The 17,456-nt window shown below is 36.2% G+C and overlaps 1 protein-coding gene across 2 annotated transcripts in view; it reads left to right on the forward strand.

The window, feature by feature from the left end:
* The window catches only part of LOC134530764 (double-stranded RNA-specific editase Adar), a 99,053-nt gene that overhangs the window by 37,224 nt on the left and 44,373 nt on the right, over positions 1-17,456 (forward strand). For both annotated transcript variants that reach the window (XM_063365925.1, XM_063365926.1), the window contains exons 6-8: positions 576-774; positions 4,520-4,724; positions 6,680-6,942. In XM_063365925.1, coding sequence (XP_063221995.1) covers positions 576-774; positions 4,520-4,724; positions 6,680-6,942 — 667 coding nt within the window. The remainder of the gene's footprint in view (positions 1-575; positions 775-4,519; positions 4,725-6,679; positions 6,943-17,456) is intronic.

Here is a 17,456-nt window from a genome sequence, read left to right on the forward strand (position 1 = left end):
GTCAGTACGTTTGAGTTTATTGTATACTCCACAATTTGTGTTAATCGTGGTTATGTCATACTCCTATTTTTCTCATATTCTATGTTATGTTGAATTTAAGATCAGTTATTATTATAAAATTATAATGTAAGCAAAGTTTTTGCATATGTAGTCAAGGTTTTTGTAATTATTATACATAATATTATCGGGTAGATATTTATTATTTACAGAATAATAACACTAAATGGCATAACATTTAAAAAATTTTGTTTCCATTCTTGATGGGAAAATCAATGAATGTTGCCAAAGAACCAAAACAATTTGTTATCCTTTATAAACCAGTACTCATACCTATAAGGAATTGTAAAAATAAATTTGAGGAATGGAATTAATGTTTCAATTCTTTCTTTTCATTTTTTTATAATTAATACCACTAGTAAAAATTAAATTAACATCAACTTACTGATGCTTCTAATTTATTATTGTTGCTTTGACAGACCATCAGTACTCTTTTTATTGAAGGTGGCTCTTAATGTAACAATACTAACAAATTATTCACAATGAGATGTGTTCTTTAGCAGTGCCCTTAATTTCAGGGAGCAGATGCAGGCAGTCCTGCTTTTTTTAACATGGGGAAGATACGCACTCCCGTGCTTACTCCTGACAAAAGTCCAGTCATGCTGTTGAATGAATTAGAACCAGGCATAAGGTTCGATTGTGTCTCTGAGAATGGGGAGCCATATGCCAAGTTCACTATGAGTGTTACAGTACGTGGAGAAACATTTCAAGGCAAAGGTGAGTCTTTTTAACTAAATGTTGAAGTTTTTAAGTAAGAGAAATGTGTTCCTAAAATAAATGGTAATATCAATACTGTATATAAATGCCCTTTTTTTTTATCAGAGGCAATGCTGTGTAGTGATTAGACCACTCATTTGTAGAGACAAGATTTAATGGTTTTATTTTCAGGCTAATTTCATATTTAAAACAAGCGATTTTGGGTAGTTGTTTTATTTTAATTTTAATACCTCTGTTTATTCATAAAGAGAGCACAATTATCAATAAATATGACACATACTTGTTCAAAAATACTTACGTCGCCAAAACAGTATTATTTTGACTGATATATATAATGCACTTTGCTCTGCCTCGTCACTCTCACCTGATGACTGAGGGGAACGAGTGGATCTTTTAGTTCCAGAAGGTGAAACAATGATTTCGTCCAGGCGTTAGTTTCTCTGTTTTTATTTTACTTTTGGTTATTTGTCAAAATATAGAGTTACAACATGTGATTTAATTAACAGAAACCATAAACAACATGAAATTAGATTACATTAATACAAGAATGGGTACAACAATGGTTATAAGAATGGGTACAAGAATGGGCCGGCCCTTATTAGAGAATTAACATACGTAGATTTAACAATTTTTAATTACAGTTCATAATAAGTAAACACATTAAATTATCGTAGTGAGGTTCTTGATTTCAGATTGAAGAAACGTCGTGGTTAGATGCTAGTCCGAAAAAGGTTTACAAAAAAATAGAAAGGCTGGCGTTTCGGAGATTGTTGGATGTAGTGGGACAGCTGATGAGATGTCGGAGGGCCTGGGTCAACTGCCCCGATGGAGGCTGATCCTCTCCTTGGAAAAGTACCCGGGTTTGGTACTCGGTGCCTGGTCCAGAACTTGTACTGTGTTACTTGGTCCCTGTCTGTGAACAGATCGAAACACATATGTTTAGGACTGAATCACAGACAGTAGGTGGAATAGGCAGAAAATGCCTTCTAGTTACGATGACAGGTGGGGGAGGGGTGGTGGTAAAAACTCACCAAACAGGGTAATGTCTTCCAGTGCCTGCTTGCTGGTTGAGCAGACAAGCGCGACGCGGATGATCCATGATTCTCAAAAAGAAATATCTACGATGACTAATACATGACTACTTTAGCTAGAATTACGGGGACTGTCTAACGCCTAAACACTACTATGTTGGGAAATATCCCTTGGCTAATCTGATCACATCTTAAGAGAAACGGTGAGGTGTCCCGATGACGTTTCGTTCTATGCAGTCAGTCCTGAATCGCGGCGCGCAGTGAGCTTGTGATGGCGAGACTCTTAATTAAAAGTGATGTTAATGGGAGAAAAAGGTGGGGGGGGTCCTTCGGCTCTCGAACCGAAAGGTTCCAAACATTAACGAGGTGCTTGACGAGGAAAGGCAGACTTCCATATCTCGAAGTTGTTGTACTGCCCGATGTCAACGCGACCTACTGAGGTGTGGCTGGACTGAGTAGAGATCGACTTGTGCGGATCAGCTGGTAGCAGCATTAAGGCTTATGGGACAGACTAAGCCAGCGCTCTGGTGGCCTAGGGAGGAACTACAGTACTGGTTACTGCAGGAGACTCCAAAGGGCAGGCGTTCCGCGGGCGTTCAAACTCCCAGGGGAAGAGATTCGCAAAACTGCCGCTAGATGGCATAAGTATGTACTTCATGTACTACTGCCGTGGCCTTGGGGAGAGGTGGCGCCTGGTCAGGGTTACCGGCCGGTCAAAGACCCGGGGCGACGTTCCCAGGAAAAAAACCGGGAAGGGGGGGGGGGGGTAAACTGTGGTGCCAGTGGGAACTGTGGTCTACAGGACCCGTAGGCGTGACTATACTTTGGCGAAGATGATTCGCGATCATGCCAAGGAGTGCTCGCGTCAGGTGAGGTCTAGGAACTGTCTGGTCTTAAGAGTTCACAGATCATAGCAGTTCTCGTCACGAATGGGGGACGAATTACAGGAGACTTCCGGCGTCAAGGCGGGAATAATGGGATCACCCTGCTGAGTCATTGAATAGTAGAGGCTGGGAAAACTAGGGGAGACGAGTCTGAAAAGGTTGATGGGAGTGTACATGAGGAGGAACAAGTTTAAGTTCATGCAGCAGAGGAATGATTGGAAACATTATTTGAGTTGAAAAAAAAAATTCAAATTGGTAATTGTGCCAAAAATACTAGTTGGCGGCACAACTTTTACAATATGATTTGTAATAAGCATGTCTTAATGGCTGGAAACAATTAAAGTAAATCACCAAGTGCATTTGTATGTTTGAATATGCGCTTGTAAAATGCATGCGGTTGTAAAATGTTCCAATGTAGTATATTGTAAAAATTTGTTACTAATTACAGTTGTAATATCGAAAAAGCAAAAAAAAATTCAAATTTATTTAGTACTACATTTTGGTACTAACTTCATGCCAAGTAATTTAAGTCATTTACTTCAGTGTATTGAAGGTTACATTTTTGTAACGAGGGTTGAGTTTTAATTAAACATGCTGATTAATTTTATGATTTTTTTTTGTATTCTATTTCTTTATGATGTATTTACTTGCATTTTGGTGTTATATAGTGTATTGGCATGCTTTTTGGTGTTATTTTGGCTTTATCGCAATTCACTATATAATCTTGTTCCTATTCATCTGTTGTATTTAGGTGGTTTGGGTTTGAATTTTCTGACTTCAAATTTTTCACAAGGTAGAAAAATGACAGCTGATCTGGTGGGTGTTAGATAGTACTCACATCTAAACCAATAACATAGCTTTACCAATGTCTTGCCCCAGCTCAACTTGCCTCATACGTTGGGCCAATTGGGAATGATCAATCTGCCCTTATGGTCGGGCAGCAGGCCACAGACTTTCTTCTGAATACGCTCCTTGAATGATTCTTGCAATGGGGGAATTTCTATGGAAGGAATTAGTGAGGAAAATTTTAGAGCTATATTTTCTGGCTAATTCCTTCCACAGAATTTTCTGTACTGTCTATGCTTTTAACTTCATACAGTGGCTGATTTTGGCTAGTTTTCTGTTTTTCCATACTCATCTTTTTTTGTTTGTTATTGAGGTGTCTTATGACATAGGCATGCTCATTGTAACCAGCAATGGCATATGCCTAAAGAAAAATTATTTCGTTTAAATAACGATTGCTCATTTATTTCTACACCTCATTCGAAAAAAATTTGCTGATGTGTCACGTTTCTCATCAAAATACATTATTAAAGTAATCACATGCTTTCATTGCCATTGTCTTGTAGGCTGGCTTGGCATTTGGTTAAGCCATTTCAAGTGGTTGAGTGTACTTTCGTTCAACTCTGCAGTCCAGCAGGTATCATCAGCGTTAAGGAGCAACTGATAGTGCTCTCACCCTGATATTTCTGTGAGTTATAGCTAGAGCCATGCCTTACAACTGAAGTTAAAATGTAGGTTATATGTACCATAACATCTTAATGATTATATTTTGCAGTAGCCTTTTTCATTATCATCCTTACCATGGGCACTAGTGGACCTACTGGGACGTTGAGAACAGTACTTCATATTGGTATTATGAGCACAAAATTTGTGTTCAAACAAATTATAAATTTTATTTTCCAAAGAGATATTTGAAAGAATTATACATACTATGCTTAAATTACTTTTGAATTTATTAGCTTTCCTGTAAAAATATTTTTCAGAACTGTGTACAAGTGTTGGTGCTCACAGAAGATTTGTGTGGGGATGTGTTGCATGTTGTTGCAGGTCCGAGCAAGAAGCTGGGGAAAGCTGCCGCTGCGAAGTCTGCCCTGACCAAGCTGTACAACATGAACTTCACCCCCTTCTCCTCTCCATTTGCGAGTCCATTCGTGAGTCCCATGACGCCCATTGGGTCTATGACACCCATTGGGTCCATGATCTCCCAGGATCTTATGGTTCTGCCACAGATCCTCGCTGACCAGATTGCCAGGTAAATGTTCGTCATTCAGAATGCTCTTGCTGGTATTTTTAGGAGTGTTTCACGCTCTTAGCTGTGTGCATGCTGTGTTTGAGTGGTCTGGGAACATTTTCAGATGTGGACCTAAACTAATGCCAAAATAATTTTTGGTTTTGTATAAGTAATTTATAAAATTAGAATAAAAGTACCTATCAAGCATTGATGCTTATCAAATATTTTTATATCAGCCTTAAAAAAACTATTTTTAATTCAACATTAAAATAAAGTCCATGTTTATATGTTTAAGTAAACATATAATATTTACCAGTTAACACATTTTATTTTTTATGAAATTTTTAGTCTTTGGAGCTTTATAGTTTGTAAATTGAAATCACCAGATAACTGTGAAGAATCTGTTATTTTATTACTCAAGGCTGGGATAAAAACCCGACTTGCCCAAATTTTAACATGTTTCAATTACTTTGAGTTATGTTTATTTGTAAGGTACAGTAGAACTCTCTTAATAAAATATTGAAGAATGGAAAAAAAAAAAAAAAACAAGCAAAACGTGCTTCTTAAGCAGAAAAACTTCTTAAAATTGTAAATAATAAAAAAGAAATTTTCATGGGTTAAATAGTTGCGATCTTCGTAAAATGTACAGTATTAAAGTCTAAATGGAATTACATAGAGGGAAATAATTACATTAGTGAAACCTCACTGATAAACTTGGAGACATAGGATTGTATATACTTTGTAGTTGTGATATACTTAGTAACCATTTAGGATTGTATATACTTTGTAGTTGTGATATACTTATTAACCATTTAGAAAATGTATTTAGTTGATGCAGAAATGATTAAATAGGCATTTGTTACAAATGAAAGACTTCAGCAGGTGATGCTATTTCATTCCACCATTTCATTATTCTTTATTTCAAATCTGTGGCTGGGATGTGATACGTGCATGTTGGTTTAAACACATTTTAAATTTTATGTTCCTTTTTTTTTTTTTTTTTAACCGCAATTCTTTTCTTAAAGATTAAAAAAAACATGTTCAAACAAAATTGAGGTATTATTTTTAAAATGTTTGCTATTAAGAACAAAATTATATAATCTTTTGTTGTCACGCTGTGTTCCCAGATCATCTATTTAATAATTAAGTATAAAAAGACTGTAAAATAACTCAAAATTAATGAATATTTTTGAATGGATACAAAAATTTGTGAATACAATCATTTTCAAAGATATTTGCAAGTTCATAATTTCCTGAAATATTAAACTGCATTAAAACTCATTTCCCACTGTTTAATAGTGTTAAGTAATTTTTCTTAAATTCACACAATTTTTCCTGGTCTCTATGGTAGTTGTTATTTACTGTATCATCCTTATAAGTTTATAATAAGCTAATATAGGTTAACATAAACAAAATTATAAGGATTTAAGTGTACTCACATCTGTTTCTCAAAATGGGTTACAATATCCTTATCCACATGAACATAATTATTTGTGCCATGCATTTAGTGCTTTTTAAGCAGGAAAATCTAATAACCCCAAAATGTATTAAATGAGAGTTGTTAAGGTTAAGGGCATGGGAAACTTTTGGTGCTATATTATCCTGATGTTTTAGGTGGGAAAACTTCTTAAGCCGTGTCGTCTTAAACAGGTTTTACTGTATTGTACATTTTAGGGCTTTGTTAATATTTTGTGTTAGGAATAGACCTTAAATTTATAATTGTTTATTTTTGGTTTGTTGGCTGGCTTGTATCCAAATGTGTTATCATAGTTTTTCAGCATCTTATGTTACTTAGTTTTCCTAATTTTTATGTTTAAGAACATTGTGGAAATGAATTCAAAGAGTAATCACTCAATAGCTCTACATGAATAACAGTGTTCCACATAAATTTAAAATAACTTATAGCTTCTAGGTGTGTAGAGAATGAGTGGAGTGTGGGTTCGGTGGCCACGGGAGTGACGGCGAGGGCTCGGCAGCCTGGTGACAGACAGGTTCGCAGAGCTGATAGCCAACGACCCGACCCACTCACGCCGCAAGGTCCTGGCTGGGGTTGTGATGACCAGCGGCCCGCAGATGGAGTCCAGCACCGTCATCTCTGTGGCCACCGGCACCAAGTGCATCAACGGTGAACACATGAGCGAGACGGGCACCTGTCTCAACGACACGCACGCCGAGATCATCGCGCGGCGTTGCCTCTGCGACTTCCTCTATGCCCAGCTGGAGCTGCTCACCGTACCAGGTAGCATTACGCTTCTACCGATCCTGTTCTGAAACTTCAAGTATTACGTGCAGTGAGACTTATGTCTTTACACTTCACAGAAGTTCAAGGAAAATGTATGCATAAATACAGTCAAATATATATATATATATATATATATATATATATATATATATATCAATGTATTAAAACCTACATTGAATAAATACATACATAAATAATCTTCTTGGTTTCATACATTACATTGTTTTCATTTAATTTTTTTTAATGTGTCCCACTTGCTATATCTATGACTAGCTACAGTACCTGGCGTTGCCCGGGCTGCACACAGGGTAAAGGGGACCTTCTTAATTTGAATGTCAAAAGTGCAAAATAATTTATATCACTTTCAGATCCCGACAGACGTTCTGCCAGTGTATAGTTGTACCTATAAATATCTCAAAGTTGGTGGTCTGTATGTAATCTAGAGAAAAAAGCTAAAAAATAAGAGATTACTAATATTGAAAAGATTCCATTATCTAGCCAATGCTCGGCATGCATTGCAATGCCTCATTCAGTTTTGTTTTGTAATATGTTTGAAGTAGTTACACATATACAAATCATCTATCCATCTCTTTAAATATATTTATCTCTATCTACATCTATATGTATCTATGTATCTCTATCTCTATTTAGCTCTTTATATCTACATATATACCTCCCACTATCTCTATCTCTGTCTCTTCTATATATAAATCTCTATATAGCTCTAAACATCTATATATCTCTTTATCTAACCTTTTTCATTCTTTATACCTCGCTCTATCTCAACTTATCTCTCTGTCTCTCTATCTCACTATATATATATATATATATATATATATATATATATATATATATATATATATATATATATATATATATATATATATATATAAATCACTCTATCTCTGTCTCACTTTTATATTTAAATAAATTGTGTCATGCGTGCGCACTTATACAACAAAAACAGACAAAGTGCCACTATATAATATAAAATACACACATTTTTTTAAACGATTCGTGCTCCAACTATTGCAAAATAGTTATACCGTCTCAGAAACCTTCACGGTCATGCACATAACAACTCACCAAAATTTCATCGCAATCGAATGAATGGTATAGGAACGCATACGGCACAAACAAACAAAAATTAAAGACATGACAAACGCATCAAACGATGGTACGTTTAAAATTCTAGGCAACTCTATCTATTGGCGAAGTTAAGAACAAAACTGTTATTAGCGCCTTTATTTTGCTAGCCACTGCGAGCTCCACTAAGCGGGCTGGTCTCACCAAGGAGAAAAATATTAATTTGCCAGACCTTACTATGTGTATGATCCTGTGGCAGACATAGAGAAATGACACTCACTCACTATTTGTATGTCTATGAGCTATGACCTATGATTTTTTCTGTTATCAAATGAAATTACCACTTTTTCACTCCCTTAAGGGATGGAATTTCTTATTAGTATGTGGTCTATGTGTTAATCCAGGTTATGAGCTCGCTGTAGGCCAAATTTCATCCAGATCCGTTCAGCCGTTCTGGCGTGATTGAGTAACAAACATCCATCCATCCATCCATCCATCCATCCATCCATCCATCCATCCATCCATCCATCCATCCATCCATCCATCCATCCATCCATCCATCCAAACTTTCCCATTTATAATATTAGTGGGATAACAAATATTTTTTAAAATAATAGTGTTAAAAATGTTGAGTTAAATTATTGCATTTGAATTTTAAAAAAATTGAATATTCACAGATCCCTAATTAGGCTCAGCCATATTGCATTGTTTCATGTTTTACTATTATTTCAGTGTTGAGTTAACAAATTTATGGAATGAAATTATATAAATATTATATCCTCAAATGATTTTATCTTTTAGAGCCTGATATATATCATAAGGTTACAGGGTGGAAAAACCAGGAGAAAATAACTGGCTATTTCATAGGAGCAACTTTAGTGAAACCCCTATATAGTGAACGTTTTCATTGACCAACTGCAAAACTTTAAAACCACTCCAATGTTTCTTAAAGAAACAGGAATTTGTGGTTAAATATTTGAAACCAAAATGGTGTCTTTCAATTTCTTTGTTTAAAACAGTGTTCTATGTCATTCTGAATGTGACACATTTGGCAACATTGTCCATTGCTGCTCTTGAAGTTAATTTTTAAACATAACCTAACAATGTGGTAAAGATTCATCAAAAGTAGGGATGGGGCGAATCCTGATTTCCTCGAATCCGAATCCTAACTCGAATCCTCGACTGGAATTGCCGAATCTCGAACCCAAACCCGAATCTTTTAACAGATGATGTCCACATATCTAATGTAAGTGAGATGTATTCTGCTTGCACTAAAAGTCCCTTGACTTTATCACATGTAGTTTGGTACATTTCTGGTATAAGTGTATATAAAGACAACAATTTTTTCTTGAGAAATTTCAGTTTTAGTACAGATTAGCGGTTAGGATTTTTTCTATAAATAAGCTGGAGGTCTGCGAGCCTAAGAATTTTACTTCGAGCCGAGCTCGAGCTTTTGTGGTACAGTTACACTTTTGGGAAATTATTTTTATCTTAAACTTAATATCATGTTTGAATAAAGTATTAAAATGAAGTGGGCTTATTAATTTTGGGTAACTATTTACAGAGTGTGTTTACATTTTGCACTGCTAGAATAAAAATAACATTTTTTTTCATTGAATCTTAGAGCCATTCCACCTCAATTCAGGCAGTTAGCAAGATGTGTCAGGTCACCATCTCAGATTTGCTTAAAAAAATTACAGCAGTTACAACCAGTGCAGACAAGAAGTATGCCAAAAGGATTTTGTCCCAAAAAATTTTTTCCCCATGTTATAGCCTTTTGAAGTTGGTTCAAAATCAAAAAAGGTGGAAAAAGGGGTGTTTTTTAAATGAGCGACATTTCAAAACTATTTTACTGATTTTGTTGATTTTTTTTTATTTTGTACCTATTATAGTGAACTACAGAGTGGAATAGTTCCAATGAGCCCAACGACAATATCTTTAAGGGGGGGAAACTAAAAAATTTGGCAAAAAATTTAGATTTTTTTGGATTTTCAAAAAGAAATTTTTATGTGGAATAATCAATTTTCATAAAAAGTAATTCTGGTAATATGTAGACCTATTACAGTAGTTTTACAGGAAAAATTGTTTTTAATTCTATGATGCATGGAATTATTAAAATTTAACTTTAAAATTTTCAAAATTTGACAAAAGTGCCATTTTTGATTGAAAATTACTGAAAAACCCCATACAGTACACTCCCTATTTAACGCGGTTGTCGGGGGACATAACTTTTACCCGCGTTGTTGCATAACCGCGATGTTTCGATGTGACCAAGGTCAAAAGGCATAAAACACCGCATGTGTTCTAATAGCACAGAATAGACGGCCCGCCTTTGTGCGGACTTTGCATCCGCAGTTTTCATTAAACGCGGGTGAAAAAAAAAATAATAAATTTTAAAGATAAATATTAAATGTTGAATTTTATTTTTTATTTTTCCGCATGCCACGCACAGTTTGTCGCACGGCCTACGAGCGCGCCACACGCCGCCATACACACGTGCGGCACACAAGCTGCTGCCAGGCTCGTGGTGTCAGCCACAGTATCTGCTTCGTCTGAGTGTCCGTAACAAAGTAAGTGCAGTGTGTGAGGTTACACACGATTCTGTGGTCAAAGTATTCTAAATAGAAAGGCCATAGTAATACTTCAAACCGAATATGAATCGCAAAGTACCGAGTTTGATTGACAAAATAAAAATTCTAGATTTACGTACTTACAGATAGCGTGTCTTTTGCAGAAGTATGCAGCAGATACGTGAAAAACGATTCTAGCATTCGTACAATATAAAATAAAGAATCGTCTATCGTGTAAAGTGGTTAAACTTTGTTATCCATGCTTACAGTAAATTATAAATGGTCACATGTGGGATACAAAAATTGCGCCAAAATAATTTTAGCACAATCAGTGGCGCCGTATTAAAAAGTCTGTTAAATGTTGTCTTTACTTATTCCATCAAACGCTGTGTCGAGTTGCTGAGTGTGTGTGGCTCGGATCGGCAAGTGTTATATTCCCCAGCCTCTGGTTAAAGGTCGGGAGGCCGCTACACATAAACATTTCCGGGGCTTGTTTACTACCTCACGGCAAAAGTGGTACAGTATGGTTCACGTAAGTATTGGACCATTGGGAATTCCTCGGCAAAGATTAAAAATGCGCTAGCTGATTTACTTTACTATTTAATGTTAAAACATTATACCAAAGTAAAAAGATGAACGTGTATAATACAACGAATAATATTACGTCTGTAGGTTCAAGTTGTAACAAAACATTTATATGTCTCCGCTTGTCAACACACGTGAATACGAGCAGTGTGCAGACGGAAATGAGTGAACTACTCAAGGTCACCAGACTTCCCCCCCTTTCGGCTTAATCGCCCCTCTCATCACTGGCGCTTATATTCCACTCCTCCCGTCTACCCGGGAGTCTTGGTCGCATATTCTCGGCTCGCCTCTCCCCTCCCAGCGCTTGCCGTCAACCAAACCTATCCAAAATCAATCCCCAGCCGAGTCACGCTGGATAATGTCGCTGGACGGTGGGCTTTATCGGGTCCCCTGTCCGATGCTTTATTTGTGGGTTAAAAAAAATGTTAAGAACTAGTGTTTCAGAAAATAACACTGGGCTGGATTGGACCATAATTTGAAAACACTACAAGATAGAGGAATAATGTACGGAGATATCTTGTTTAGAATTTCATTACGGACATTTTCTACGCCTAGGCTTTTTTCTGCCCGATGCTTAGTTTGTGAGTTACAACGCAAAATTATCCTAATCGGCTGTCAACCATTTATTCCATTATTATTACAGTAGAAATTCGTTAATCCGTGACGCGCTAATTCGGGAATCGGATAATCCGGGACGATTTAAAAGTGCAGAAAAAAAAGAGAAGTAAAAATTGTCAGCGCTTAAAATTAACGTCACGCGGGCCGGCGGCCGGCAAACACTGCAAGCCTTCGCATGGGCCGCCAAACTCTGCAACGCTGTTTGTACCGACCCTTTGTGTCGCCCCCCTTTCAGCTGTCACATTTGTCACTCTTTAAACTTGAGGGGGATGTCCTGACTTCTGCTTCCCATCTCCCTTTGTTTGTTTCCACCCGCCAACCCACGACAGGTGCCTGGCGAGCGACGTGTCTGGCTGGCATTCGGCTGGACGAGGGGGTGGAGGGGGGGTGCAAGGTCAGCACGATCTTATCTTTCTCTCTTCGGCTGTTGTAAATGACCGTGAACTAATGGCTAGGCAGTGCCGTATTTTTTTAAGCCGAGACTAATTCGAAGGCGGCCCTTGCCGTGAACGGGTTATCCGGGTTTATTACTTTTTTTTTTACAGGATTTTAACTATCCGGGCATCGGCGGGTCCCAATTAACACGAATAATGGTGAGTTTACTATTTTTTATCCATCTGCTGCCAAGGCGCAGTAAGCCTCGGGAGATGTTACGTCACATGACCTTGGCCTTAACCCAGCTGCACACCGGTGTCTGAGAAGCTTGACAAGACCTTCCGGGCTTTTAATCGCTAGTCCGTGAAATTCGGTAATTCGTGATTATCTCGTTCCCGACCATCACGAATTAACGAGGTTCTACTGTGTTATTATTATTATTATTATTCATTTCTGATTGGGGGACATGGTTTGACCCGTGATATACCCGATTCCGCGATCTATCGGGGCGCGGTATACCGGGAGTTTACTGTATTTTAAAAATCTGAAAATTTGTAACTTTGTAGTCCTCACCTTTATTAATAGCATGCACTTTGTTGGATAGTGTGTTTTTGCCTGTAAACATTTCTAGAATTTTTTGAAAATGTAATGTCATTACCTTTTGTATGTTGTGCATGCTCAATTAATAAATGTTTTGTTGGTATCTAAATAGTATGTGATAATTTGTAACTGGTTTTGTATGAGGGGAAACCTTGGGAAATATGAAGGGGGAGTCCCTATCTGAATATTCCCAGGCGCTTGCTGTAAGGGGAATCCCTGGTAGCTTGAGGGAAATCCCTGGTGACCATAGGGGGAATCAACTACAAGACTACAAGGGAATTCCCAAACTTTTGCTGTTACAGTTGTGTTGTGTGTGTTCATGGGTGATGTTCAGCTAGTGAACTAAATCATGTCTGACTTTCATAGTACGGAGAGAATTAAATGTGTGGACTACATTAAAAGGCACAAAAAAAGTGTGTATAAAAGTAAATGTGTGAGGATGTGTAAGGTGAATGATTTAGCAGATGATATTCAAAAGGTTGTGGGTGTATCTGTTTCAGTAAATAAAAATGATATTTTGTGTAGCAACTGTGTTACTTTTTATAAAAAGAAATTTCTGGAACTTGCTGAAGATGCAGAAGAAACATCCACATCAGAGAATTTTATTCCGGAGGATGAACTAGTAAGTGTTTTAAATAGCAGTCTCATTAAAACATTAAATGTAGAAGTATCACCATTGAAATCCCCTTCAGAGGTGAGATTGGATAGGAGAGAAGGTTATGCGAGGAAAAAGAAGATAAAATTAGTTGATGAGTTAAAAACTTCTGCTGTGAACAAATTACAAGACATATATCACGTGCATCTTTCAAGTGAGTCTGATGATGAAATGCCTGTGTGTGTCAATTGTAGTCTATGGTTTTCGAATATTGACTCAGCTCTTCATACTTGTAACTACAATGGAAAAGTACAGCTACTAACATTGGTACCACAAACATTTAGTAAAACTGTATTGAAGGAAAAATTACCTTCAGTGTCAAAGTACCTCATTGATAAATGTCGCACAGTTATAAAAAATAAGGGAATTTATGCTCAACCTGACCCCTATAGTGGACATCCTTTACCTACACAGGTACAAGATCTAGCATTATCATATTACCTAGAAGATAGTAAAGACTGTTCAAGGGAAAGTCCAAACAAAAAAGATGTTATTTGCATTAAGGATGGTAATGGCCAGAAAGTAAAAAAGGTTAAAAGATTCATGACAAGGTCCATCAAAGAGGCATACAAAGCATTCAAAAAAGATAATCCTCTTATAGAAATTAGTCTTTCAAAGTTTTATGCCTTACGACCAAGATGGGTGAAAATTCAGCCAGAACAGACTGTGTGTTCTTGTATTTACTGCAGTAACATGCAACTTATCTGTGTAGCTCTTCGAAATGTAACAAATAACCAAATTGATGAAGACTATCTTCTACTGAAGTGTTTGTGTGACGAAACAAGGAATGAAGATTGCTGGCTCGAGGAGTGTGGTGACTGTCCTGGCACAGAAACATTAACTGTTGAAAACTTTGGCTTGGATGAAGGGGAAGAAGTTACATATGCGATTTGGGAACATGGTGACCTCATAAAAAAAACTGTATCTGTAAATAATTTTCTGGAACATGTAAGGCATTGGGTTAAAAAAGCCATTCCTCAGTTACATTAGGAAAATACAAAGGGAAGGAATAGCTGAAGCAAGAAGTTCTGTCCAACAAAATAATGCTCTTGTTTTACATTTTGATTTTGCTGAGAACTGGTCAGTTGTATTGCCTGATGAAATCCAAACTTACCACTGGCAAACTGATCAGCTTTCACTGTTTACCTGTGTTGCATACTTTGGTGCGGAAATAAGAAGTTTTGTTATAGTATCTGATGATATAGCTCACGACTCTGCTCACGTTCTCTGTGCTTTAGAGGTTATAAAACTGGAAATTTCAAAATTTTGTCAGTTAGAACTTTTGAGTTCAATAGTGTACATTACAGAAGGGGCAGCTGGACATTTCAAAAATAGGTTTCAGCTGTATGAACTATGTAAAAATACTCAAACTTTTGAAAAAAAAATGGATTTTTTCTGCTACAAGGGCATGGCAAAAGTGCATGTGATGCAATAGGTGGTTTGTGTAAACACTTTGCAACTAAGTTCAATCTTCGGGCAGAGTGTGTTAATGCCATTAGAGATTCTGCTTCATTTGTTGCTGAAGTAGGTAACCTTGTACCAAAGATAACTCTATTGGCTCTTGAAAGTAAAACAATTCAAACGTATAGGTCATCTAAGGAAAAAGAATGGGCTACTGTAAAACCAGTTGTTGGAATACAATCTAAACATTACTGGCTGATTAAAAATGAGACATACATGGGACGCACAATTAAAGATAAAATAGAAATAGTTGTACAATCTAACCAGATTAAAACACATTATTCAATAAATGATTTCCAAGTAGGCCAGTTCGTTGCTTGTGTATACGATCAGAATTGGTGGATGGGACAGATCACTGGTATATCTAAAGAGTTGAACGACATGACAGTGTCTTTTATGCATCCCCATGGTCCAGCTAAAGGGTTTCAGTGGCCACAGGAATCTGGAAAGAAGAAGGATGAATGTCCGGTGCCACTACAAAATGTTTTGTTAGCAGTAAGCAATCCTACTCCACTTGGACAATCAGCAAGACTCCACACTTTCGACAAAGCTGAGTTGATGAAGATCCAGCAGATCTACTGTCTTTAATCAGCCAAATAATATTTTAGGAAGTTTGTCAATATATGTTACATATAGTTGAGGAAGGGTAAGCAGTCTACATATAATTAATTATAGGTACATATTGTTGGTTTCAATTTTACTTTGAAATTTTGGTTTTCATGCAAGTTAAAGAGTATGCATATCTATTATATGTGTGTATATGTATTGTGCATATTATGTTAATGTGATAATGTATACACAGACTCTCCTTTTGTAATTCCCAAGGTTTCCCCAATTTACAAATTACATCTCACTTTTTGGAAACTAACAAAACATTTGTTAATTGAGTGTGCAGACCTTAGAAAATGTAAGAAAATTACATTTTCAAAAAATTCTAGAAATGTTTACAGGCAAAAACACACTATCCAACAAAGTGCATGCTATTACTAAAGGTGAGGACTACAAAGTTACAAATTTTCAGATTTTTAAAATATGGGATTTTTGAGTAATTTTCAATCAAAAATGGCACTTTTGTCAAATTTTGAAAATTTTAAAGTTAAATTTTAATAATTCCATGCATCATAGAATTAAAAACAATTTTTCCTGTAAAACTACTGTAATAGGTCCACATATTACCAGAATTACTTTTTATGAAAATTGATTATTCCACATAAAAATTTTTTTTTGAAAATTCAAAAAAATTCAAATTTTTTGCCAAATTCTTTAGTTTCGCCCCCCCTTAAAGATATTGTCGTTGGGCTCATTGGAACTATTCCACTCTGTAGTTCACTATAATAGGTACAAAATAAAAAAAAATCAACAAAATCAGTATAATAGTTTTGAAATGCCGCTCATTTAAAAAACACCCCTTTTTCCACCTTTTTTGATTTCGAACCAACTTCAAAAGGCTATAACATGGGGAAAAAATTTTTTGGGACAAAATCCTTTTGGCATACTTCTTGTCTGCACTGGTTGTAACTGCTGTAATTTTTTAAAGCAAATCCGAGATGGTGACCTGACACGCTCCTGCCTGAATTGAAATGGAATGGCTCCTTACCTGTTTCCATTGGTTCATTAGTAACTGATATCATCCAACTAACATAACCAAGTATATGTTTGTGTAAATGTAACATATCTTTGGAAAAATTTCACCCTTGTCAATTTTTCTGGAGTCCTTACTGAGCTTCAACAAACTTAGCACCAAAAATCATGTTGTTTGAAAAGTACATTCACATTGTTTCAACATTTCCACTTTTCAGCACAATAATTCTGAGAGAGATTGTCACAGAGTATTAAATTCTGTTTTTTAATCTATCATTCAGAACAATAATTTGTTCTGCACGTTCAGGAGTTAAATTAGCTCTACGATTGGAGATAGTGTTTCCAGCAAAAGAGAAGCGTCTCTCGCTGGCAACCTGCGTGGCTGGAATGCTTTAGTAAAATTGCTTAACCTCAAAATTAGTGTCATAAATATCTGTAACTGGTCATTAAAGTTTAATCAATTGAAAGTAATAAAAATAAAAACATTTTACTTCATTCAATTTACACTTGCAAAAAAAACATACACACAATAAACCTACATGGAAATTAAAGTCTTTTTCAATATCCTGAAGTCTGAAATATGTTTACTCATGTCATTAAATGTAGAGCTGTATTGAAGAAGCCGATTTTGTCAATATTTAGTTGAATCGGCATTTCTGCCGACTTCCGATGTTCCGATACAGTACGCTCGTTAATTTTCGGCCGATATTACTGAAAAACGAAAGATACTGCCATAACCTAAAAATCCACGAGTACCATTTTCACTTTTCGTAGTAGTACTGCATTCTTTCAGATCGCATTATTTCTTAGCAACATGTGCGAACCGTACATATCAAAGTTTGACATCCTTTTTTTTTTAACAATGTTCTTTAATTTAATATGTCATAAATAAATAATACATTACTATCACGGTAAATATACATCTCAGTTGTTACGATAACTATAGTGCAAATATGGTAGCTATCATGCTTCTGTAGTAA

The sequence above is a fragment of the Bacillus rossius genome, chromosome 3 (assembly GCF_032445375.1).
Source record: "Bacillus rossius redtenbacheri isolate Brsri chromosome 3, Brsri_v3, whole genome shotgun sequence".
Taxonomy (NCBI): Eukaryota; Metazoa; Arthropoda; class Insecta; order Phasmatodea; family Bacillidae; genus Bacillus; species Bacillus rossius.